This window comes from Nycticebus coucang, chromosome 13, assembly GCF_027406575.1.
Source record: "Nycticebus coucang isolate mNycCou1 chromosome 13, mNycCou1.pri, whole genome shotgun sequence".
Lineage (NCBI taxonomy): Eukaryota > Metazoa > Chordata > Mammalia > Primates > Lorisidae > Nycticebus > Nycticebus coucang.
This window is the reverse complement of record NC_069792.1, coordinates 99741598-99766019: the sequence shown is the minus strand read 5'-3', so window position 1 is coordinate 99766019 and position 24422 is coordinate 99741598. Positions and strand designations below refer to the sequence as shown.

General features: G+C 39.3%; 1 protein-coding gene across 13 annotated transcripts in view; it reads left to right on the top strand.

The window, feature by feature from the left end:
* PTK2 (protein tyrosine kinase 2) overlaps positions 1 to 24422 on the top strand; it is a 331183-nt gene that overhangs the window by 92290 nt on the left and 214471 nt on the right. For 12 of the 13 annotated variants that reach the window (XM_053559586.1, XM_053559583.1, XM_053559587.1 and 9 more), the window contains 2 exons: positions 10408 to 10634; positions 21574 to 21740. In XM_053559586.1, coding sequence (XP_053415561.1) covers positions 10440 to 10634; positions 21574 to 21740 — 362 coding nt within the window. In that variant the 5' untranslated portion in view covers positions 10408 to 10439. Of the gene's footprint in view, positions 1 to 10404; positions 10635 to 21573; positions 21741 to 24422 lie in introns of those variants that run through there. The other variant, XM_053559590.1, reaches the window with a different exon arrangement.

Here is a 24422-nt window from a genome sequence, read left to right as displayed (position 1 = left end):
TGAAAAGAACCAACTCCTCATCCCTTCAAGTTGATCATGAAATTATAGCAATTCAGTCATATCTTTAGACTTTATTTCTAATTCTAGTTATCTTATTTCTACCACATCTGCAGTGACTTCCCCCATGAAAGTTTTGAAAGCCTGAAAGTCATTTATGAGGGTTGGTATCAACTTCATCTGATCTCCTTTTGACGTTGATACTTTGACCTCCTCCCATGAATCATGAATGTTAACACAGCACCTATGATGGGGAATCTTTTCCAGAAGGTTTTCAGTGTATTTTGTTCAAGTCCATCAGAAGAATCACAGTCTCTGGCAGCTATACTCCTAAGAAGTGTATTTCTTAAATAAGAAGACTTGAAAGTCAGATCTATGGGCTGCAGAATGGATGTTGTGCTGGGCATGAAAACCGTCTTTGCACATCTCTATCAGAGCTCTTGGGTGACAGGTGCATGGCAATGAACAATAATCTTTTGAAAGGAATCTTTTTTTTTTTTCTTTTTCAGAGCGGTAGGTCTCAAAAATGGGCTTAAAATATGGAGTAAACCCTGGAAGCAGATGTCCTGTTATCCAGACTTTGTTCCATTTCTACTATACAGGGGGATTAGATTAGCATCATTCTTAACAGCCCTGGAATTGTTCGAGTGGTAGATGTGCATTGCGTTATCCCCTAACAAGAGAGCTTGTCCTTTGAAGCTTTGAAGCTAGGCATTGACTTCACTTCCCTAACCGTAAAATTCCTAGATGGTATCTTCCAGTAAAGACTGTTTTATCTACATTGGAAGTACCAGCCACCTCTGTAGTTGTCCTAGCTAGATCTTCTGCATGACTTGCTCACCTTCTCTACCAGCACTCGCTGTTTCACCTTCCAGGTCTGTGTTAAGGAGATGGCGTCTTTCTTTAACCTTGTTTAACCTCAAGCTTCTTTGTTAGCTTTCAACTTTTCTTCTTTACAGCTTCCTCACCTTTCTCAGTCTTCCTGGAATTAAAGAGCGTTAAGGCCTTGCTCTGGATTAGGCTGTGTCTTATGGGAATATTGTTCCTGTTTCTCCATATCAGCAGAGGCAGTTGTGCTTTCTTACCATTGTGGGTCTCTGTGTTACATTTTGGTAGCTCTCACAATTTTTCAGACTTAAGTTTCCTTTAAGAACTTTTCCTTTGTATTCAACAACTTCATTGGTGTAAGAGGTCTAACTTTGGGCCTATCTTGTCTTGGACATGCTTTCTTCACTGAAGCTTAATTATTTCTAACTTTTGATTTAAAATGAGAGAGGCAGGACTCTTCCTTTCACATAAACATGTACAAGGCTTTGTAGGGTTATAAATTGCTCTAATTTCAGTGTTTTTCTGTTAGAGAATAGGGAGATGGGGGGAGAGGGAAAGAGAGGAATGGCCAGTTGGTGAAGTAGTAACGCTCATTGTGCTTCAGGGTCCAGTTTGTCCTGTATGGGCATGGTTTGCACCCCCCCCCAACAATAATGTCAAAGATCACAGATATAAAAATGAAAACGTTTCAAATTGTGTGAGAGCTACCAAAATGTGACACAGAGGGAGCTGTTGGAAAAATAGTGCTGATAGACTTGACTAATGCAAGGTTGCCACAAACCTTCTATAAGCAAAGAAACAATAGACAGAAAAATGCAGTATTTGCAAAGGAAATAAAGCAATAAAGGGAGACGTGATGAAATGAGGTATGCCTGTGTGTGGCAATATGGTTAAGTCACTTTTGCTGCATCTGTAAAGTGAGGAAAATGAGGTTATTATGAGGATCAGATAACTTCATTTTTAAGTTCTTAAACAGTCTCCTGGCTTGTAGTGCAGCGTAAACACTTACTAGATAAACCGATGGAAGCCCTAGGTCTAGATTTAGACCTTCTTGTCTTGTGAGCAGCCTTTACCACAGTGAATTTCAAATTAGCCCATTTAATTTCTGCATATTAGGGAAATCACTTTTTTTTTTATTTTTTTTTTTTTATTAAATCATAACTGTATACATTGATATGATCATGGGGTATCATACACTCGCTTCATAAACCATTTGACACATTTTTATCATAGTGGTTAACATAGCCTTTCCAGCGTTATCTCAGTTACTGCGCCAAAACATTTACATTCTACCTTTACCAAGTTTCGCAAATACCCCTGTAATACGCACCACAGGTGTGATCCCACCGATCCCCCTCCCTCTACCCACCCCACTCCCTTTCCCACTCCCCCCTATTGTTAAGTTGAAGCTGGGTTATAGCTTTCATGTGAGAGTCCCAAATTAGTTTCATAGTAGGGCTGTGTACATTGGGTACTTTTTCTTCCATTCTTGGGATACTTTACTAAGAAGAATATGTTCCAGCTCCATCCATGTAAACATGAAAGAGGTAAAGTCTCCATCTTTCTTTAAGGCTGCATAGTATTCCATGGAATACATATACTACAATTTATTAATCCATTCGTGGATCGATGGGCACTTGGGCTTTTTCCATGACTTAGCTATTATGAATTGGGCTGCAATAAACATTCTGGTACAAATATCTTTGTTATGTTGTGATTTTTGGTCTTCTGGGTATATGCCCAGCAGAGGAATTACAGGATTGAATGGCAGATCTATTTTTAGATCTCTGAGTGTTCTCCATATATCTTTCCAAAAGGAATGTATTAATTTGCATTCTCACCAGCAGTGCAGAAGTGTTCCCTTTTCTCCGCATCCACGCCAACATCTCTGGTCTTGAGATTTTGTGATATAGGCTAGTCTCATTGGAGTTAGATGATATCTCAAAGTAGTTTTGATTTGCATTTCTCTGATGATTAAAGATGATGAGCATTTTTTGATATGTCTGAAGGCCGTGCGCCTGTCTTCTTCAGAGAAGTTTCTCTTCAAATCCCTTGCCCAGCCTGCGATGGGATCTCTGGAAATCACTTTTTAAATTTAAATAAAATATAATTTTCTTGAGGAAGATAAGTTGCTCACATGTTCACTGGTTTTAGACCAAAGAAGCATAGCAGAAGTCACATTTGTTGATAGAGGAGAGATAATACTAACAGTTTTGTCAAATATTCTAGAATCCCAGGTTTTTTGTCTTCTCCATGGTTTATTTTCTCTTGGCTCACTTTCCACTCTAAGGATTCTAGAGACTAAATAAAATAGGATTCTTTCAGCTGTCAACCAAGAGTTTTTAGGTTTTCCACATTCCTCTGGAGCAGTGGTTCTCAACCTTCCTAATGCCACGGCCCTTAAATGCAGTTCCTGTGGGTCGCAACCCACAGGTTGAGAACCGCTGCTCTGGAGGATTAAAAATTCTTTCACATTTCATCACCTGTTCTCTCCTCTTGGTCTTCGTTTTCCACACATACTCATTCTTTAAGCATTTTCTCGTTTCTAATCAAAATCTTTGCAAAAAATTTCAAGATGTGATCTGTGTGACATTTCTAAGCAGGTTAATCAAGATGTTAGATTTTTCAGTGTGCAAGTGTAGAGACGTGTCAGGTTGCATCTTTTGGAAGTGATGGCCCCCGCAACCCCCAGACCACCGTCAGGGAAAACCCAGCTGCCAGCGGGCATGGACGGCTCCCTCTGCAGGCTGTGACGCATGGCTCACAGGAAAATCATTTTTTAATTTTGCTCAGCAGTTATAACTATGTGGAGTCTTTGCAATTGTTCTGTTGAGATTGTACCCCCTAAAAAGAAAAAGACCACCCATAGGAGTATTTCCCCGATGATAAATTTGCTTCAAGACTTAGTGACATCTATGAAATTATAATTATTTTTAAAAGGCTTCAAGAGGCTGAATCCAAATACGCTGGTCATTGTATGTGCTCCCTGCCCACACCCTAAATAGGTGGGGGCAGACAAGGCTTATTTTCAGGAGAAACTTCCAGAAGTCCAGGCTTCCTGCTTCCTCCATCCTCCTTTACAGCGGGCATGACATATCACCTTCATTCCAGTACAAGTTGTATTTAGGCTACAGATATGAAATGGAAATAATTCTTGCACTTTCTGCTCCTTTCCTTTCCCCAAGTAAGCAGTAGCTCCCCTGTTGTATTCTTTATCTTAACAGAATGGTATCATTTCCTACTCAGCTGTCCGGCCAGGAAAATGGCTAGTGATTTTTCCCTGAAGTTTACTTACACAGTTCAATCAATCCTTGTCCTGTTGGCTTTTTCATAGCTCTCAAGTCTTTCTCCTTCTCAGGCCATAGTTATTACTGTCTGGATGATAACAAAAGCCTTCAAATTCAACTTGTGATTGCTGCCTTGGGCACACATCTGACACCAGCCGGACTTCTCATTGCTTCTCGAGCTGGTCCTTGTCCTGCTCTCCTGCTATTTATTTATAAATTAAAACTTGTTGGCTATTGTGTTTTTCCCCTGGATCACCCTCTCTTATACCTTTACCCATATCTTCTCTTGGGTATAACTTTTGCCATTTTTAAGACCTTAGGTTAGAACTCATTCTGTAAGAGTCCTTTCGTCAACATGCCCCATGTTTGGCTTATACCTATTTCTTTCTCAGCCTTGCCCCCTAGTACTGTGTCTCTTTTGGCCTTTCTCATGAGTACTGTAGGGCCAGAGAATGTTTCCTCTTTATTACTCTGTCTTAATAGCCTAGAAGAGCATTTTATTCATTGTGTAATACATTGTCTGGGGAGTAGGAATGGGAACCATGAATTAGTAGATGGAAAGTAAATAAATATGGTAAAGTAAATTGTAATACAACTTTGTAGTTTTGATACACGTGACCATTGCTGTGGTTCCCAGACTTGTCATTTGCAGATGGTTCACCCAGTGACACACTTCTGATTCAGTAAGTTTGTGGTGGGACTCTTCCTTCTACCTTTCTCTCACACGCGCCCATGTGACTGTGCTGCTGGTCTGTGGACCATCTGGGGAGTAGTATGTGTCTGTTACAAAGACAGACTTTGTAGCCAGCACATGTTGGTTTTATTAGCTGTGGAAACTGGGGCAAGTCACTTGACTTCTAATGGCTCAGTGTCCTCATTTTAAATGAGGTTACTAATAGGACATACCACATAGGGTTAGTGTATGGGTCAAATGAATTAATAGAATAATCTTGCCACACACATGCCTAGTATACAAGTATTTTTTGCATAGTCACAGCCATCATCATCATCATTATATTATGTAGCACTGGATAGATTTCATTGTACCTACACATGTTAACATAGTTAATTGTTGTGATAGTACTATGAAATCAATGATACAACTGCAGTGTTGGCCCCTTCAAAAATAGAGTCAAGCTAAGTGACATGTTGAAATGTTAACAGTGAATATGTGTGAGCTGGATTTAAATCCAGTCCTCCTGGCTCATATCTCAGTGTACAGTACCAGCTACCCGTAACTTTTAAGTTTTTAAAAATGAATTGCTAAGAGATCGTTTTAGGAGACTAGAAATGTTAAGATGATGATCAAAGACTACTAAATATTCAGAATTTATTTTTTCACTGTGAAACAGTAAACAAAACTAATTTAAGGAACTGCTGACTCCAGACGCCCAGATGTTCAAGGAGTGGTCCACAGATCATTTTGAAACTTTTTCTCTGTGTAACTCGCCTGGCACATCCTAATTGCCCTGGCCTGCCTGTCCTCTTAGGTCACCAGACTCTGTTCAGGTTGCTCTCTCAGCTTGGCAGTAAGCTTGGTCAGTGGTTGGTCTCACTGTGTAGGCCAATGTGTACAAAAACCTGCTTAGGTACCTGACACATTGTCAGTAATCAATCAAAGGTTTTTTATTTGTGTGTTGTTTTCTTTCTTAACTTCATAACAGTTGACTCAATTTGTTCTTATTTGATGAAGGATAGGCATAGTCTGTCTTAGGTAAAGGTGGGACTTTAATTAAATGTCTTGGTGAACATCTGCTAAATTGCCTAATCTGGTTTTCAATCAGTATATTTGCTGTGGGGCCATCATGTGCCAGATACCAAAGCCAATAGGAAGACCATATGTTCTTGCCAAATGGGCCCCTATGTCTTTGTTCCCCTTTACAACAAAGCGCTGTAAGTTATTTGCTGCCTGCACCTCCCTTCTTTACGTGTTGTCTTAAGCCTGCTCTCAGGCTTTCCTCACTGCCATCCACTTCATTGAAACTGATGTTTCAGGGTCTCTAGTATCTGCTAAATTGCCAAATGCAAAAGTTCCTTTTTGACCAGGCAACTCATTTGGCATCTTTTTCTCCTAGAAACATTTATTTAACTTGGTTTCTAAGTAGTTGCTCTTGGTTTATTTCCTAACCTACTGTCTGTATCTTCTTAAACTTTTTTTTGGATATAGTCCTCCTTCCTTCTCTGATCTGTGAATATTACACAGGCCTGTCCTTCTGTCTCCTGTGTGCCTTCTGGGCTCTAGGAAATAACAGTTTTGGTTAATTACTGGGGCCTAGAGCCTAGTTTAGGCTTTTTGCCATTAATAACATTTTCGTATTGAATATAAAAGAAATGTGCTTTGTAGTTTGAGTTTACAATTTAGCACCACTTAAGTTCATTGGTTTAGTTCTAAGATTCTTGCTACAGCAGTTTAGATCTAAATAGAGAGTAAAACAGGCAGTTGGACAGATTTTCAGCTGCAGTGATTATTTGGGAAAGGAAATGAGACAGGGGAAAAAGGAAGGTACAGGTTGAGCATCCCTAATCTAAAAATCTGAAGTGCCCCAGAATCCAAAACTTTTTGATTGTGGACATGATGTTCAAAGGAAATGCTCAAAGGGGCATTTCAGATTTCTTATTTTTAGGTCTGGGATGTTCAGCCAGTAAGTATAATGTGAACATTCCCAAATCCAAAAAAATCTGAACCATTTCTGTCCCAAGCATTTCAGATAAAGGATAATCAATTTGTAGTAGAGAAGAAGGCAAAAAGGACTAGGGAGGCTGTTTACTAATAATAAATTGAACTAATGTGAAGCATGTGTTGGGATGTCTAATGTATGTATTTTTGGTGGGGCCAGATTGGGCAGATAGATCCTCATTGTGGTTTTAATTTGCATTTCTCTGATCTTGATGTTGAGTATTTTTTCACATACCTGTTGACCATTAGTGTGTTGTCTTTTGAGTTCCTTGTATGTTCTTGTTACTGATCCCTTGATGGATGGGTAGTTTCATATACTCCTTTTCTCCCATTCTACAGGTTTTCTCCTCACTTGGTAGATTGTTTCCCGTGCTGTGAAGAGGACTTTTCATGTGATGTCTTCTCATTTGTCTATTTTTGATCTGTTTTTGCTTTTGTTGCCTGTTTTTGGAGTCTTGCCCCCCAAAATGTTTGCTTTGCCCAGTGTCCTGTAGCATTTCCCCCATGTCTTCCTTCAGAAGTTTCTTAGTTTCAGGTCTCTCAGATATCTTAAGTCTTTAATCACATCTTGAGTTGATTTTTGTATGTGCTGAAAGGTGGGTATCTAACAGAGTGTCCTTTCCCCAATGTTTGTTCTTGGCACTTTTGTTGAAAATGAGTTGGCTAGAAGTATGTAGATTCATTTCCGGGTTCTCTATTTTGTTCCATTGTTCTCTGTATCTGTTTTTATGCCAGTACCATGCAGATTTGGTTACTGAAGCTTTGTAGTATAATTTAAAATTGGGTAGTGCATTGCCTCCAGCTTTCTTCTTTTTGCTCAAGACTACTTTAGCTATTTAGTCTCTTGGTTCCATGTGAATTTTAGGGTTTTTAAAAAAATTCTGTTTTGGGTGGCACCTGTGGCTCAGTGAGTAGGGCACTGGCCCCATATATTGCGAGTGGCGGATTTGAACCTGTGCCAGCCAAACTGCAACAAAAAATAGCCAGGCGTTGTGGCAGGCGCCTGTAGTCCCAGCTACTCGGGAGGCTGTGGCAAGAGAATCACCTAAGCCCAGGAATTGGAGGTTGCTGTGAGCTATGATGACACAGCACTCTACCCAAGGGGATAAAGTGAGACTCTTTCTCTAAAAAAAAAAAAAAAAAATTTTTTTTTGTTTTGAATGTCATTGGTATTTTGATAGGGAATGCGTTCAATCTGTAAATTACTTTGGGCAGTATAAACATTTTAACAGTTTTTCTGATTCATAATCATGAGATATCTTTCTCTTTTTTTGTGTGTGCCCTCATCAATTTCTTTCACCAGTGTTTTATACTTTTCCTTGTATAGATCTTTTACTTTGGTTAAATTTATTCATAGGTATTTTTTGGTAGCAATTGCAAATGAGATTGCTGTCTTGATTTCTTTTCAGATTGATTGCTGTTAGCATATAGAAATGCTTCTGATTTTTGTATGTTGATGTTTATCCTGTAACTTTACTGAATTTGCTTGTCAGTTCTAAGAATTTTTTGGAGTCTTTAGGTTTTTCCAAATACAAGATCATGTCATCTGTGAACACAGCTAATTTGACTTCTTCCTTTACAATTTGGATAACTTTTATTTCTTCCTCTTGCCTAACTGCTCTAGCTAGGACTTTGAGTACTAACTATGTTGACTAGAAGTAGTAAAAGTGGTCATTCTTATTTATTCTGGATTTCAGTGGATAGGCTTTTACTTTTCCCCTGTTCAATATGATATTGGTTTGGGTTTATCATATGCAACCTATCTTGTGTTGAGGTATACTCCTTCTATACCTAATTAGTGGAGAGTTTTTATTACAAAGGGATATTGAATTTTATTGGGTGCTTTTTAAGCTCTAGTGAAATGATCATGTGGTGTTTGTTGATTCTGTTGATGTCTTACTTCTTTCTCATTTTTGGATGTCTGAAGAAAAAACTCCTTCTCCTTACTTCTTTCTCATTTTATGGATGTCTGAAGAAAAAACTCCTTTGTTTTCCTAGTGTGCTGAAATTGCAGAATCCTAGCAGGCATAACAGGGCTGTCTGGAAAGTATCCAGCCACATCTGTCTGTATTTTTCATATTACATGGCTGGATAGCTTATGGACAGTGCTCATATTTTCATGGCTTTTGACTCTTTTCCAGTATAGATTTTAACTATTAAGCCTAAATGGGGAGGACAGGTTTCTGTTACAGCTCTTATTTCAGCCACTGAGCACATTGTGATGGCTTCTATAACATAGTAGATTAGCAAATCTAACACAAAATATGCCTTAAGTATTTTAATATTCTGAATTGATAAAGCACTTTCAAGGTACAATTTTATCATTTTTAAGTCCAAAAAAATGAGAAATATTTAATGTAATTAGAAATGCCCCATGTTGGCTGGGTACAGAAGCTCGTATCTGTAATTTTACCACTTTAGGAGGCAGAGGCAGGAAGATTGCTTGAAGCTAAGAGTTAAAGACCAGCCTGGGCAATATAAGGAGACCCTGTCTTTGCAAAAAATAATATCAAATTAGGTAGCCATAGTGGTGTGCACTTGTAGTCCTGGCTACTTGGGAGGAGTTTGAGGTTGAAGCAAGCTACGATGATGCCACTGCACTCTAGTCCAGGCAACAGAGTGAGACTCTGTCCCGGAAATAAATAAATAAATAAGATAAATAAAAACTTTAATCTGGATATTCTCACTTTTCTCAGTGGGCTTTTTAGTCTTATCCAAGCTGTTCCTTCATACTTCAGTGGAAGTCCTGTGTTATACTTCGAAAACTTTCTTTATGCTTTTTTGGTTCATTACCAGTCCTGTGTCTGTTCTTCCTGTTGAAGAGTGACTTGACCAAGCAGGAAGACCTTATTTTGATTATAGTGTTTTAAGCCACCAATGCTTAGTATATATAATAACTAACTGAGCTATTCTTGGATGAAGAAAGAACTACTTTTCTCTTAGTTAAAAGTTTTCAAAAGTAGGCAGCAAATTAACATTTGGCTTTGCTGTGAGATTTTCCCACAAATATCAAGTCTGTGGTAAGAAAAGAGGTAGGGGGTGTTAAGTTACATTGTTTATAAATAATACTAATTTTTTTTTTCTTTTTGAGACAGAGTCTCACTATGTTGCCCTCCCTAGAGTGCTGTGGCATCACAGCTCACAGCAACCTCTTAACTCTTGGGCTTATGCGGTTCTCTTGCCTCATCCTCCCAAGTAGGTGGGACTACAGGCGCCTGCCACAACCCCTGGCTGTTTGTTTTGTTGCAGTTGTCATTGTTGTTTGGTAGGCCCTGGCTGGGTTCAAACCCACCTGCCTCAGTGTATGTGGCCAGCACCCTACCCACTGAGCTCTGGGCACCAAGCTAATACAATTTTTGACATAGCTGAAATAGTCCTAGTCCTTTAATAATTTAACAAATATTCGTTATCCTACTGTAAATCAAGCACTGCTCTGGGTGTGGGGGGCACAGTGCTTATTTTGGTAGGTTAGGTCTTTATTCTCCTTAAGCTCTTTTTGCATATGACATATCATGGCAAAAGAAAATGGAAGAGTATTAACATAAATATCGACATATCACAATGTAATTGATAGATTTCAAATATTATATACTGAAAATTTTTTTTTTGTCTCAACAGAATATGACAGATACTTAGCATCTAGCAAAATAATGGCAGCTGCTTACCTTGACCCAAACTTGAATCACACACCAAATTCGAGCACTAAAACTCACCTGGGTACTGGCATGGAACGTTCCCCTGGTGCAATGGAGCGAGTATTAAAGGTCTTTCATTATTTTGAAAGCAATAGTGAGCCAACCACCTGGGCCAGTATTATCAGGCATGGAGATGCTACTGATGTCAGGGTAAGTACATCGTCCCATGAGACTTATTTAGTGTTTAAGATTAATTTAGTTAATATGTGACTGAATTTTAATCGTTGTAAAATTTCTTAGAAAAATTAACAACTGAATCATATTTTAGTTATATCACTGACTTATTTTTCCTAATTTTTTTTTACTCTTGGGAGATTATAAGGAAACAAAGAAAGTAAAAGAGCCTCTAATACTTATGAAATAAGAAAATAGTTTTCTATAAACATAATTTTAGAAGTATTTGAATAACTCCAGATAGTATAATTTCTTTAAAAACTGTTGAATATATGCTCTGTGCCAGATACCGTGCTAGGTCTGGGGATGTAAAGGTTCCTATAAGGTCCTTGCTCTTAGGGTTTGGGCCTCTAGGGGAATAGACATCTGTGGTCTTCATTACAGCATAGTGCAGAAAGTGCCTCACTGGAGGTGGTACCAGGACTTGTGGGAGCCTGGAGGAATGATGCTTGAAATGTAGGTTTCCTTTTGAGTTTGGAGGGTGAAAGTTTGTGATACAGAATTATGGAAAAAGAACATGCCAGGCAAAGGTAACTACCTTTTTTTCTGAAAATGGGGAGCAAGAAGGTAACATTGTGATTTCAGAAAGCTGAGTTCCACGTTTAAATTTTTGGAAAGTGTTTGCTCTGATGTTGAAGTGGTAACCCCCTCCCCCTCCCCCAAGTCTATGGTCATCTTTAAGGAAGACTAGGATGACTAGGATGTTTAGATATGTCTGTCTTTCTCTTTTTGCAATAATGAAGTTAATTCATTTGCTACTCTTTATTTGCCTTTACTATTTTTGAGTAAAGTAAAAAGATCAGCTGATCTTAATTTTAAAGCTAAAGCCTTGCATGTGAATTATACGTAATTTTATGTTATCTCTAAAATTATATTAACAGACTATTTAAACAGATTAATTTTTTTTTGTTTTTACTAAATCATAACTGTGTACATGGATGCATGTAGGGGCTCAGTGTGCTGATTTGATATACAATGTGAAATGCTTACATTGCACTGATTAACACAATCATCACAATTATGCTCTTAATAGTTTTGAAATGTACCATTGCATCAGGCACATGAGGTGGATTAATTATTAAAAGGAGAATCATTAAGGATGGAAATATTTGTTAGTATCTAGTCATGTACAAAGTGAAATACAATAGCTTCTTTTTATAAGTTTTTAATGACACTTGTTGGCTTTTCTAGCTTTTTCTAGTTTTGTGTTTTACATATAACCTTACTACAGACAGAATCATTTGGTAGAAAGGCTTGCTTGCAATGAGTGTCTTACCCTAAAGTTAATCAGATAAATCATAGCAGAAAGAAACCTTATAGATCTAACTTTATGGGAAGGCTCTTAGTGTATGTTTTAGTATTTGTAAAATTCAGATGCAGTGAATGAGGAAACTTTAAACCAGTGGTTCTCAACCTGTGGGTTGCAACCCACAGGGACTGTAGGAAGGTTAAGAACCACTGCTTTAAACTATTTCATCAGCCTTGATGAACTTCAGAGCATTCATATAGAAGGGAAACCTTTCAAAGATAATGAATTTGACAAGACCTTTAGCAAACGGTCAAAGCTTATTATATCAGAAAACTCACCTAGGAAAGATTTTGTAACAGATATGCCAAGGCATTAGTATGATATTTTCTGATTTGAAAGGATTACTGCTATAAAAAGAGCCAGTGGTCACTGCACGCATGTCAGCCTTTAGCCAATGTTAAAAACTTATAGGCATCAAAACATTCATATTGACAAAGTAAAATCTAATCAGACACAAATGCATAAGTTGAGAGAACATATTTATCAAACTTCTGTGAAGATCTGGCATGAGCAAATCTATGTGACCAAAAAGTAAGGTGCGTTATCTTATTGTGATTGGCAAATGTTTGAAATTTAATTACTGTTACCAGTTGATGGTTTTCAACTTGAGACAAAAATATCACAATTGGCCTACCAAACACCTCTCGTGGGATATCGTGAGACCACATGATACTGGACCACTGCGATGAAAGATTGGGTATTATTCATCACGCACTTCCATTCAATGCTTTAATACTGTAACATTTGAAAATGCAGCTTCATAATTTTAAATTAATGTCTAAATCTGCACATCTGAACAAAGTCGTTCTGAAGAACATGTCTGTGACATCTTTCTCTCAATTAAGAGGTGTCAGACAAAAGGACGATACGGATATGTAGATTCACATGTATTGTCAGGGAAGAGAGAAATGGAATAAAGAATAAACATGGTGGCATTCGAGGACCTGATAACTGTAGAACGGAAAGGGGAGACTTCTGCCATGTGAGGATGCTGCTGAGAGAAGACCGAACAAGCCCCCACCAGACACTGAACCAGCTGGCACCTTGATCATAGACTTGCCCACCTTTAAGTTGCAGGGCTCCAGAAACTTCCTTGACAAGGCAAACAGCACCTTCCTTGACAAGGCGTCCTGGGTGCTGAGGAAGAGCTGGGTCGTGATACCAGCATCAAAGAAATCATTCCTCTCAAGTTCCCTGACCACAGAAGAGAGAAACCAAACCTGCAGCACACAGTGTCAGACACCTGGGGAGCTGAGGACCTAGGGTACAAAACATCTCTCTTGTAGGGTAAAGGATACTCACAATGACACCCTGCAATGAGCACCAAAATGTTGGCATTATAGAAACCATTGCACAGCTGCATGGAAAGAATAAATCAATGTCAGAGAGCTTCACACTCACTAGGAAAGGACATTCTAATTAGGTTTTTTTTTTGGGGGGGGGTGGGGAGACAGAGTCTCACTATGTCGCCCTCAGTAGAGTACTGTGGCATCACAGCTCATAGCAACCTCAAACTCTTGAGCTCAAGTGATTCTTTTGCCTTAGCCTCCCAAGTAGCTGGGACTACAGGTGCCCACCACCATGCCAGGCTATCTTTTTGTTGTAGTTGTCATTGTTGTTTGGCAGGCTGGGTTTGAACCTGCCAGCTTCCTGTATATGTGACTGGTGCCCTAGCCGCTGAGCTACAGGTGCCGAGCCAGTTGAGTTTTTAAAATCCCTTTGGGTTATGTGTACTTTTGCATCCCAATTAAATTCTACAAACATTAAAAAAAAAAAAATGTAAGTATAGTAACTTGGCAGAAAGAAACAGACCATTTAGTAGTAGCAATGGGGGAGCTATGCAATTATTTTCTGAAATGGTATGGCTTATTATTATCCAAATTAACTGAATAGTTAGAGTCATTCTAAAGACCGTATAATTACTCTGCCATTAGGGTAGGCATGAGCAGTTGTTGAACATCTGAATGTGACAAGTCTGAATGGGTATATGCTGTAAATGTCTAAATACACAGCAGATTTTAAAGATTTACTGTAAAAACAGAATAAAATGTCTTAATAATTTATCATAATTACATGTTGAAACAATACTTTTCATATATTAGGTTAAATAAACAACTATTAAAATTGAATTCACCTGTTTCCTTTTATGTTTTTTAATGTGGCTACTAGGAATTTTAAAAGTATATGTGTGGCTTGCATTATAGTTCTGTTTGACAGTGAAGCTCCATAGAAAGTAATTATGAGGAAGATTGCTTAGGTCAGAAGAAGCAAAACCGTTGAGAAGTAAAGATGTATTTTCACCAGGAAATGATGTGGATTCTTATAATATTTCATCATAGCAGCTTTATTTCTCCTGCTTGCTGAAAGGATTCACAAGACTTCATTTACAGTTAACGTATGAAGTACAATAGTAGTAAAATGATATTCATTTAAGAGACATAAAGATCTCAGGTGCAGGCCTCTTGTCCTTGGACATGTTTTTTCTCTAAACTGCATCCAGTCATTGGCTTATGTGTAAAGCATCTCTGTATGAATAATCCTAATGCATCTTTTTGGTAGGGGGCTGTGAGGTGGTTGCCCTGCTGTGTCACTGCCCAGGTTCCACCAAAATCAGGTACAAGTCATAAATCCAGTAACTAAAAATAGTGTTTATAGGCTGGTACATTCTGCCCCTGAACAACCCAGGAACCTATGGTTGCAAACATCACTTATCTTGGTCATGGCTTTGGCCGAGTGTTAAAACCATGCTCCAGGCAATTCTGGAGATAAGTATGAGTCACTCCAGAACAGGCTGTACGATATCGAATAACATTGGTCATCTAGAAACATTGTAGTGTACTTCTGAATAATACTGACATGGTGAAAATTCCAATTCTGCCAGAGAAACTACCTAAGAGAAAGAATGACATAGCATGCCTTTCGTCAGAGATGCTAAATGCAAGAAGACATTGGAATATTATATCTTAGAAGGGCTCAGAGAAAATAACTTGTACCTCAGAAGTCCTATATCAGATAAATTATCACTTAAGGTAATGTAGAGCAAAGGTATCTGCATACAAGTAGTGATGTGAAAGTTAATGCCACGGGCTCACTTTCAGAAAACAATTAGATGGTATACTGGTGCGTGGAGAAGAGTGAGCCTACAGCAGGATACAAAAGGCAGTGTTCCGTCATCATGTCTGCTTGTGTGTGATTCCCCCTTGCACTTATCTTACAGCCTCATATAGTCTCTTAAATCTACAAACACGATTTACTCCACCTCTCTGCCATTCCCCACCTGTCCCCAAGCTCTCATTGGTCTCATCCAGGATTTACCACCAGGTTGTCATGCTGTATTTCCCCAGTCCTGTTCTCCTCAACAAGCACTTCACACTTCCACTTTGTTTAACTTGCAGTATCTGGGCCTTCCACATGTTCCTATACCCTTCCCCTCCCCAGCCCCTCTACCTCACTTCTCTGTCTTTACACTTGCTACAAAGGAACCATCCAGTTCTTCAGTCTACCTGTTTTCAACCTGTGGGTCACGACCCCTTTTTAACAATGAAAATACATTGTGGCATTAGGAAGGTTGATAACTACTGGACTAAGGGTTACTGCATCTTTTAGTTAGTTAGTTAGATCCTTTGGAATCATCTGTGCCTCTTTTGCTTGTCCATATCCAATACAGGGGCTAATCTTATCCACATTATTTTTGGAATATACCTGGAACTCACCCATTTCATATTATCGGCACTGCTACCTCTTCCTTTGAGCCCCTTTCTAGTAGCCACATTTAATTGTGTGTCACATTTATATAACTTGGTCTCCTGACATCCCCTTACCCTACTTGCTCCCTCCGTCAGTTAGAAGGATACTAGTAAGGTGAAGGCCAGAGCACTTCACTCTTCCAGCCAGAATGCAAGTCCTTCAAGAGTCCCACCCTTCCCTCACCTGCTTTGTGCCCTATGACCTTCTAGCCTACCGGTGACTCACTTTTTCTTCTTCCTGTTTCTCTAATGTGCCAAACATCTAATCAGTAATTTGCTCAAAATATCCCAGGAACTCCCCATTTCTCTCAGAATAAAAGCCAGATTCCCCTCTGTGGCCTACAAGCACCTGAAGGACCTGGCTGCTTTTTGCTCATTCTCACCCTGTTTCTTGCTACCACCCCCACCTCATTCTGCCCCCAGGGTCTCCGTCTGAGAAAGCTCCCTTACTTCCCACCATTTCTATTTTTCCACATTTTCTTCAGATTATTTATCATTATTGAAATTGTCTTATTGTTTGGTCTGTTTGCTTGTTTATTATCTGTTTTCCTCCATTACTCATTAATTTCCATCACAGTAGGAACCTTTCTACTTTACAGTTTTGTCATGGCATCTTCAGTGTCTAGCAAGCAGACAGCATGTGCTCAGTAGATACTTTTTGAATGACCCTATGATATCCTAGATGAAATGGAGTATTCCTAACAGAAATATAAATTAGAAAAGTTTGTTGCAGAAGTAAAAAGCCTCAATAGATGAATAACCCCCCAAAGATACTGAATCAGTAATCAAAAATTATGCCTATCCATAGCCATACTTTATTACTGCTTTTATCAAACCTTCATTCCTGGCTTGTTTTTTAAACAAGAAATAACAAGGTCTAAAACAAATAGCTGCTGAAGATTATATTGCAGTTGAGTTCTTGGACAATATTCTTGTCTCACTTAAAACACCTCAATGTTTTACTAACTGGTACATTGAACTTTCCTAAATATATAGCACATCCTGAAAGGTACCCCTTTCTGAATAAAGGCACATTTAGCTCTAATTTCCTGTGGTGTGATTTTTAGGGGCAGCTTTCGTGACATACTTTAAGTTCACTTTATGTAGTTTGCTAAAAGGTAGGTATGTTTGGTTAGATTAATACTAATTATTGTTACCAAGCTAGTAGTGAGAAGACTAGCAGTGGAAAGTAACATTATGATAGATTTAAAATTGGCCTTCTGGTGGGAGAAAGTGCACAAACAATTTGAGGTTCTGTGAGTTTGTAGAATTTCTGAGTGCTGTGAGCAGAGTTGTCCTGTGGGGACAAGAAATCCTTCAGGCACTTTCCCTGAGTTCAGCCTCCTGGCTTTCTTAGAACAGTTCCATGGTCTCCAGCATTCATTGTTAGATGTTGTACTTGACCCTTTGTGTACCAGAATTGTAAGCTGTCCCTCTGAGAGGGAGCAGGTGAGTGTGCATCAAATAGTCTGAACACTGCTTGTTAAGGAATCAAATAATTTTGGTTCTACAAAGGACTGTGAAGGTCTTAAAAAATTAAACTGTTGTTTGGTTGGATGAAGAGTATCATCTAGAAAGAAAGCTAGAAAAAGAGACCTTAAGAATAAAAGCTGTGTTAAGAAGAACATGAACTAGCAGAGCATGGGAAAGAATTCTTGATCACGAGATGTTTATCAAGGATGATGATTTTGGTAGGCAGAATAATGGCCTCTACAGATGTCCACATCTTTTTTTTTTTGTAGAGACAGAGTCTCACTGTACCACCCTCAGTACAGTGCCATGGTGTCACACGGCTCACAGCAACCTCCAGCTGTTGGGCTTATGTGATTCTCTTGCCTCAGCCTCCCAAGTAGCTGGGACTACAGGTGCCCGCCACAACGCCTGGCTATTTTTTTGTTGCAGTTCGGCTGGGACTGGGTTTGAACCCACCACCCTCGGTATATGGGGCTGGCGCCCTACTCACTGAGCCACAGGTGCCGCCCACAGATGTCCACATCTTAATCTCCAAAACCTGTATAGGTATTCCTTAACATGGCCAGAGGGTCTTTGCAGATGTGGTTAAGGTTAAGGAACTTGAGGTGGGAACATCTTGAGTCCTTAACAATAGCAGGCCTTTCCTGTGGTCAGAGGGAGATGACTACAAAAGAAGAGTCAGATAGTACACTGCTGGCTGTGAAGATGGAGAAGGAGGCCCATGAGCCAAGAGATGCAGGTGCCTCTCCAAAAGCAGAAGAAGGTCTCTGTTGAGCCTCCAGAATGCAGCACATCCCTGCTGAAACCTTGATTGTAGCTCATTGAGACTCATTTCAGATGAACAAAACTGAAAGATAGCATTTGATGTGTTTTAAGTCCCTAACTTTGGGGTGATCTCTTATAGCAGCAATGGGAACTAAAACAGTGACTATGGACCCTCATGATGTGTTTTAAGTCCCTAACTTTGGGGTGATCTCTTACAACAGCAATGGGAACTAAAACAGTGACTATGGACCCTCAAGACAAAAATGCATTCTTTGTTTTGGAGTACTTGCACCAGGACTCCTGGTCTACTACTGAACCGGGAGGAGGAAGAAACGTGTGGGGAAGAGGATTTGAATTTTCGTATCTTTTTTTGTGTTGGTGATAACTCAGTACTGATAGGCTCTTTAGCATGATCAGAGAAGAATGGTAGGAATAATTCATTGGTTTTCCAACTGTGAAGAGTATCTGAAAAAGAAACACAATGAGAAAAAGACACTGCACACTGGGAGGATAAGTACTGATGATTGTACTTGGTGGCTCCTAGGAGGAGGTGAAGAGATGAACGGTGTTAACAGTATGTGTTGCTTTGGGTATCTCTTCTAGTAATCTGAAAATTAAGTGTGAGAAGATAGCTAAAAATATCAAATATCTCTTTTTGTCTTTCACTTCTCCACAGAGCAATTAATACTCTTTTGTATATATTCATTACTATGCCTTTCTCCTGTGAGACTCTTAAGTCTTTGGTAGTAAGGATCACATCTTTCCAACGTTTTGTCATCACCACCATCATGTAGGCAGTGGGCATTTGAGATTAATTGAAATTATAATATAGCTTATATTGTAAAAACACCTTAAAAGTTCCTGCTCTGATCAGTGTAACCTGGCTTATTGTACCCTCAGTGAATCCCCAACAATAATAAAAAAAAAAAAGTTCCTGCTCTGGCTGGGCACAGTGGCTCATGCCTGTAGTCCCAGCACTTTAGGAGGCTGAGGTGAGAGGATTGCCTGAGCCCCACAGTTTGAGGTTGCAGTGAGTTACGCTTGCACCGCTGCACTGCAGCCTTGGTGACAGAGTAAGAATCTGCCTAAAATAAAAGTTCTTGTGCTCACCAGGCATTTATTTTAATTAATCTTGGATGTTAATTCAGTGAACAAATTAACATCCAAGAAAGAATGGACATGAAAGAAAGGGTCACACGACCTATTTCTAACACTGGTAAAGATCATTTGTTTCAAAGTACTATTATATTTAAAAGATAAGTGACTGGGTGGCGCCTGTGGCTCAGTCTGTAAGGCGCCAGCCCCATATACCGAGGGTGGTGGGTTCAAACCCGGCCCCAGCTGAACTGCAACCAAAAAATAGCTGGGTGTTGTGGTGGACGCCTGTAGTCCCAGCTACTCGGGAGGCTGAGGCAAGAGAATCGCTTAAGCCCAGGAGTTGGAGGTTGCTGTGAGCTGTGTCATGGCCATGGCACTCCACCGAGGGCCATAAAGTGAGACTCTGTCTCTACAAAAAAAAAATAAGTGACCAAATTGAACCAGCCAAAATCATAAAATAAAAACTTTTATAAATGAACAAAATTTCCTCATCTCATTAGGAAATTTAAAAATCAGGAGAATATAAATTATTATAACAAAAATGAAATGCCTGGGGTTTTGGGAGGGGTCTATCAAATTGATAATCATTTTAAGGTTAATTTTATTCTTTATTAGATGGATGAAGGACATTATGTATCACATACAATTGGTAGAGTTTTATTTATGCATATCTCATTTCCACATAGAAATCTACAGGCTGTAAATGCCCTTAAGAATTCATCTTCTGGGTGGCGCCTGTGGCTCAGTCGGTAAGGCGCCGGCCCCATATACCGAGGGTGGCGGGTTCAAACCCGGCCCCCGCCAAACTGCAACCAAAAAATAGCCGGGCGTTGTGGCAGGCGCTTGTAGTCCCAGCTACTTGGGAGGCTGAGACAAGAGAATCGCTTAAGCCCAGGAGTTGGAGGTTGCTGTGAGCTGTGTGAGGCCATGGCACTCTACCAAGGGCCATAAAGTGAGACTCTGTCTCTACAAAAAAAAAGAATTCATCTTCTTTCAAAGCTGTCTGGACTCTGCTAGCCTGGTCCTTTGTTTATGCTTTCCCTCATTCCCTCCATTCCTTCTGTCCCTCCCCCATTCCTCTTTCTGCCACTTCCTGTGCTTGATATACAACTTTCTACCTGGGATTGGGTCTTCCTAAAGGGAGTGACTGTACCACTTTATCCGCTCCGTGCTCTGGGAGGTCTGGCACACAAAGTGCGACATGGCACGCATACTCAGTGTGCGATACTGAGTATCGCAGTTTGAGAAATCAGACAGTTTTTGTATATGATGCATGTTGTAATTAATCTTTTTTGTGGAGAGGGCTGGGAATATCATTTATTATATTATCAATAACAAAATAAATGCCTGGTGAGCACAAGAACTTTTATTTTAGGCAGGTTCTTACTCTGTCACCAAGGCTGCAGTGCAGCCGTGCAATTGTAACTCACTGCAACCTCAAACTGTGGGGCTCAGGCAATCCTCTCACCTCAGCCTCCTAAAGTGCTGGGACTACAGGCATGAGCCACTGCGCCCAGCCAGAGCAGGAAATTTTGAGGTGTTCTTACGATATAAGCTATATTATAATTTCGATTAATTGTTAGCTCTTAATAAACCAGTGATGATTTTCTTTCATAGACATTTTCATTTTAATATCAGCTTAATTTAAAAATTTTCTTAATCACCTAAAAGACTGAGAAGATTGTGGTGGGTTGCGATTTGCATAACTTCAGGTAAAGGGCAGTAGATGTTTCATTATGTTTCCAAAGGAGTCTTCCATCCATTCTGCCTGTTTTAAACATTCTCTCACACAGTAGCCTGGTGCAGGCCAAGAGTTTGTTCTGAAATGTTTACCTTTCCACAGCCCAGGAGAAATTTCACTTTGTTAGGGAACCTTCTCTGATGACTTTATTCAAAGGTTACCTTCTCTCTAAAATCAAGGGCCCACATGTCAGAAGCATTAGATTTGAGGGAGTATTTTAGATTGCTATATAATGAATTTATAGAGAACAAATTATGCCCAGATTCAAAGAACTTTATATATATATCTTCAATATCATGAGAAACATAGCCTATGTAGCCTTAATTCTATGTTCTTAAATGTATGTTTGTTAAAAAATGGTGTTAATATTGCAGCCTGATATTGAATAATATGATCTCGTTGGTGTAGAAAACATACCCCCCTCGTTGGGCTGGTCCTAAAGAAGTGGTAACTGCAGGGGGAGCTGGTGCACTCTGGCAGGTCTGGAGGATGAGGATGGTGGAGTTTCACAGACGCACTCCTCAGTTTACATGCCTTGTTTATCATTAAAGGAGAAGAATGTATTTTGTGTTTTGCAAAACTTTTTCTTGTCATAAAACTACTGTTTGAGTGAGATTCCTAAGTAATTTATTTAATTTCATGCTCGTTTACCAAAGATTTGTGACAGTTTTCTCAAAGAAGTGAACATTGCATTACTTTTTGGCATATAGGAGTTTTTTTTTTGTTTGTTTTGTTTTTTTTCTTCAGTTTATAACAGTCATTTTTGTGGGGGGTATGTTTTAGGGCATCATTCAGAAGATAGTGGACAGTCACAAAGTGAAGCACGTGGCCTGCTACGGATTCCGCCTCAGTCACCTACGGTCAGAAGAGGTTCACTGGCTTCATGTGGACATGGGCGTCTCCAGTGTGAGGGAGAAGTATGAACTTGCCCACCCCCCAGAAGAGTGGAAGTAAGATGCAAACATACTTTGGTGTGATGCGCACTTGATTTGATTTGTGTATTAAAAGCATGCATGAAAGGATGAATGTATATGCTTAATTTTCACAGTACTTGTCATTACAACTCCTGTATAAATGAAATTGGTTAGTCATTATTTACCAGTGGTCTCTTCCAGACTTCTGTTTAGCTTTGGGGCATAATTAATTTTCATTTCTCAAACTGTCTGATTTCATTCTACTGGGATTGGCTTTTGCTAGTCACATTTCTCATCATGATGGCTTTGTCTTTGCTTTAAATAGAACTCAGGCCCCAAATATTTTTACTTTATCATCCTTAAATGTAGCAGGACCTGATGTACCTATGGGGAGGCCACACCCAATTACCTATCAATGGGTTATATAGCCTGCTGTGTTGTGCCCAATAATCTAGAGCTCACCTTCAAAGAGTGGGTGTGTATTTGATATTCAAATGCAACATTAAAATAATTAGTGATGTCTTAATGTCTTCTACTGAAGCATTAAGGAAACGGAAATTATTTCAAGATGAATTAAAAGACAAGTATAATACTTCATATAATTGACGAGTATAATGGCTGACACCTATAATCCTCAGCACTTTGGGAGGCTGAGGTGGGAGGATAGCTTGAGTGCAGGAGTTCAAGACCAGGTCATGAAACATAGCAAGACCCCTGTCTCTATAAAAAGTTTAAAAAATTAGCTGGGTATGTTGGCATGTGCCTGTGGTCCCAACTGTTCTAGAGTCTGAAGCAGGAGGTTCACTTGAGCCCAGGAGTCTGAGGCTCCAGGAAGCTATAGTCAAGCCACCTGCACTTAGGTGACAGAGAGACCCTGTCTGAAAAAAAGAATTCCCTATGATGTTCTTTTCTCCTGGTTTTCCCCTAATAATTTTTTTCATGATTAAGTAAATCAAGATGTAAGTGGTAAACTGCACATCTAAAATACTTACTTTTAAGAGAGATATAACTTACAAAATATGGGCTTCCTCCACTGGTATTCTTACTTTACAGATAATAAAGATAATTATAGGTTTTTATAGAAATAAAGATAATTATAGATGGAAGCGTATGTTCAAAGTGTCAGTTAACTTTCGTGTCAGGAATCTAAATTGATCAGGATAGACATTTTTTAAAGTAAAACAAGGATGTTCAGGTGAATAAATCCTAAGTTGAATAAAATGTGCCACTTACAGAGTTCATCAAAGAAATATTCTTGTATTTTCAAGTTTATTAGATAGAAATGAGGTAACAAAATATTCTAGAATTTGGTTTGATTGGTTTACATCAACCAGGGAAGATTTGCAAATTAGTTAAGTATTTAAAAATAAAGAATATCTAAGGTTAGGTAAAAATACCTGCAGAAATTTTTATTTAATACAATAATAATTTGGTTTTTTTGAGACAGAGTCTCACTCTGTTGCCCAGGCTAGGTAATATGAGTAATAATGTGAGTATAGCTCTCTGTAACCGCAAACTCCTGGGCTCAGACGTATGTCACGTAAAATTGAATAGGCTCTATTTTATTTAATTAGTTGTGAATATTCAAAAGTAAAAAAGAAATTGAGTTAGGGAACTTCTCAGAAGCTGCCTCTGCTTGAAATGAAGAGTCAAAGTGCTATTGCTATTGATGACATTGACATACTTGTCTCATTCTCATGGTGGTTGCTAAAGCCAGACACTGTGCCAGCTATGAGCTATTTATAAGAGAGACTTACATTACATTTAGTTCTCTCAAACCCTGTGAGTAGAGGCTGTTGTTGTCTATGTTTCACAAGTGAAAACAGAGGTGTAACAAAATTAATAAACTCGCAGTCACATGATTTGTAACAGTTTTGATTTGACTTTACCTATCTGACTTCGTAGTACAGGTTTTTAAAATCAGCATGTCTATCATGTAGGAATAATATCTTAAAAACTCTGAGAATATAAGTAGGCCTTGAAGATTAGTGAGAGTTGCATGAGCAGTAGGTAGAGGTGACGATAGAAGAAAATGTAATGGAGACAGAACTGACAAGAGTGTGAGGGTGAACGCAGATTGCTCTGTATGTTTAAAAGGGGAGGAATGTAAAGTGTTGATAAGGAATAAGGAGAATATCAAGAGTAACTAAGCAAATTTGGATAGATACAAATAGTTGTAGATATCTAGGATAGGTGAAATAGCAGAGTAGACGTAGCGGAAAAATTAATAAACAAGATGAGTCTGAGAAAATTGCCTAAAATGTAGCATGGAGATATGAACAGATAGAAAATGTGAAACCGACCTCGAGGAGCAAGATGGCCGAGTAACAGCTTCCTTGCAACTGGGCACGGTGAGTCTGGGGAGAGAAGACTCCAGGCATCTCTGGCTGGTGGGATCTGCCCATAAACATCCCTTTCAGGACACAGGAAGTCAACAAGAGACTTCTGGACCCCAGGAGGACGACAAAAGCAGTGGAAAACTGGAAAGTGGTTGCGTGTGTTTGTTTAGTCTAATCCCGCCGGCAGCTGTTAAGTACAGCAGCAGTGAGATTGCAAACTGGAAAGGCCTTACCTGTGAGCTGTTTTGGTTCTTTTGGACTTGGCACTCAGTTGAACTACCATGGGAGAACTTAGGCAAATGTGCAGAGGACTTCAAGCATTGTATAGGGCCCCAGACTGAGCCGCTGAGCCGACAGAGCTAATAGTGTTGCGCTGTGG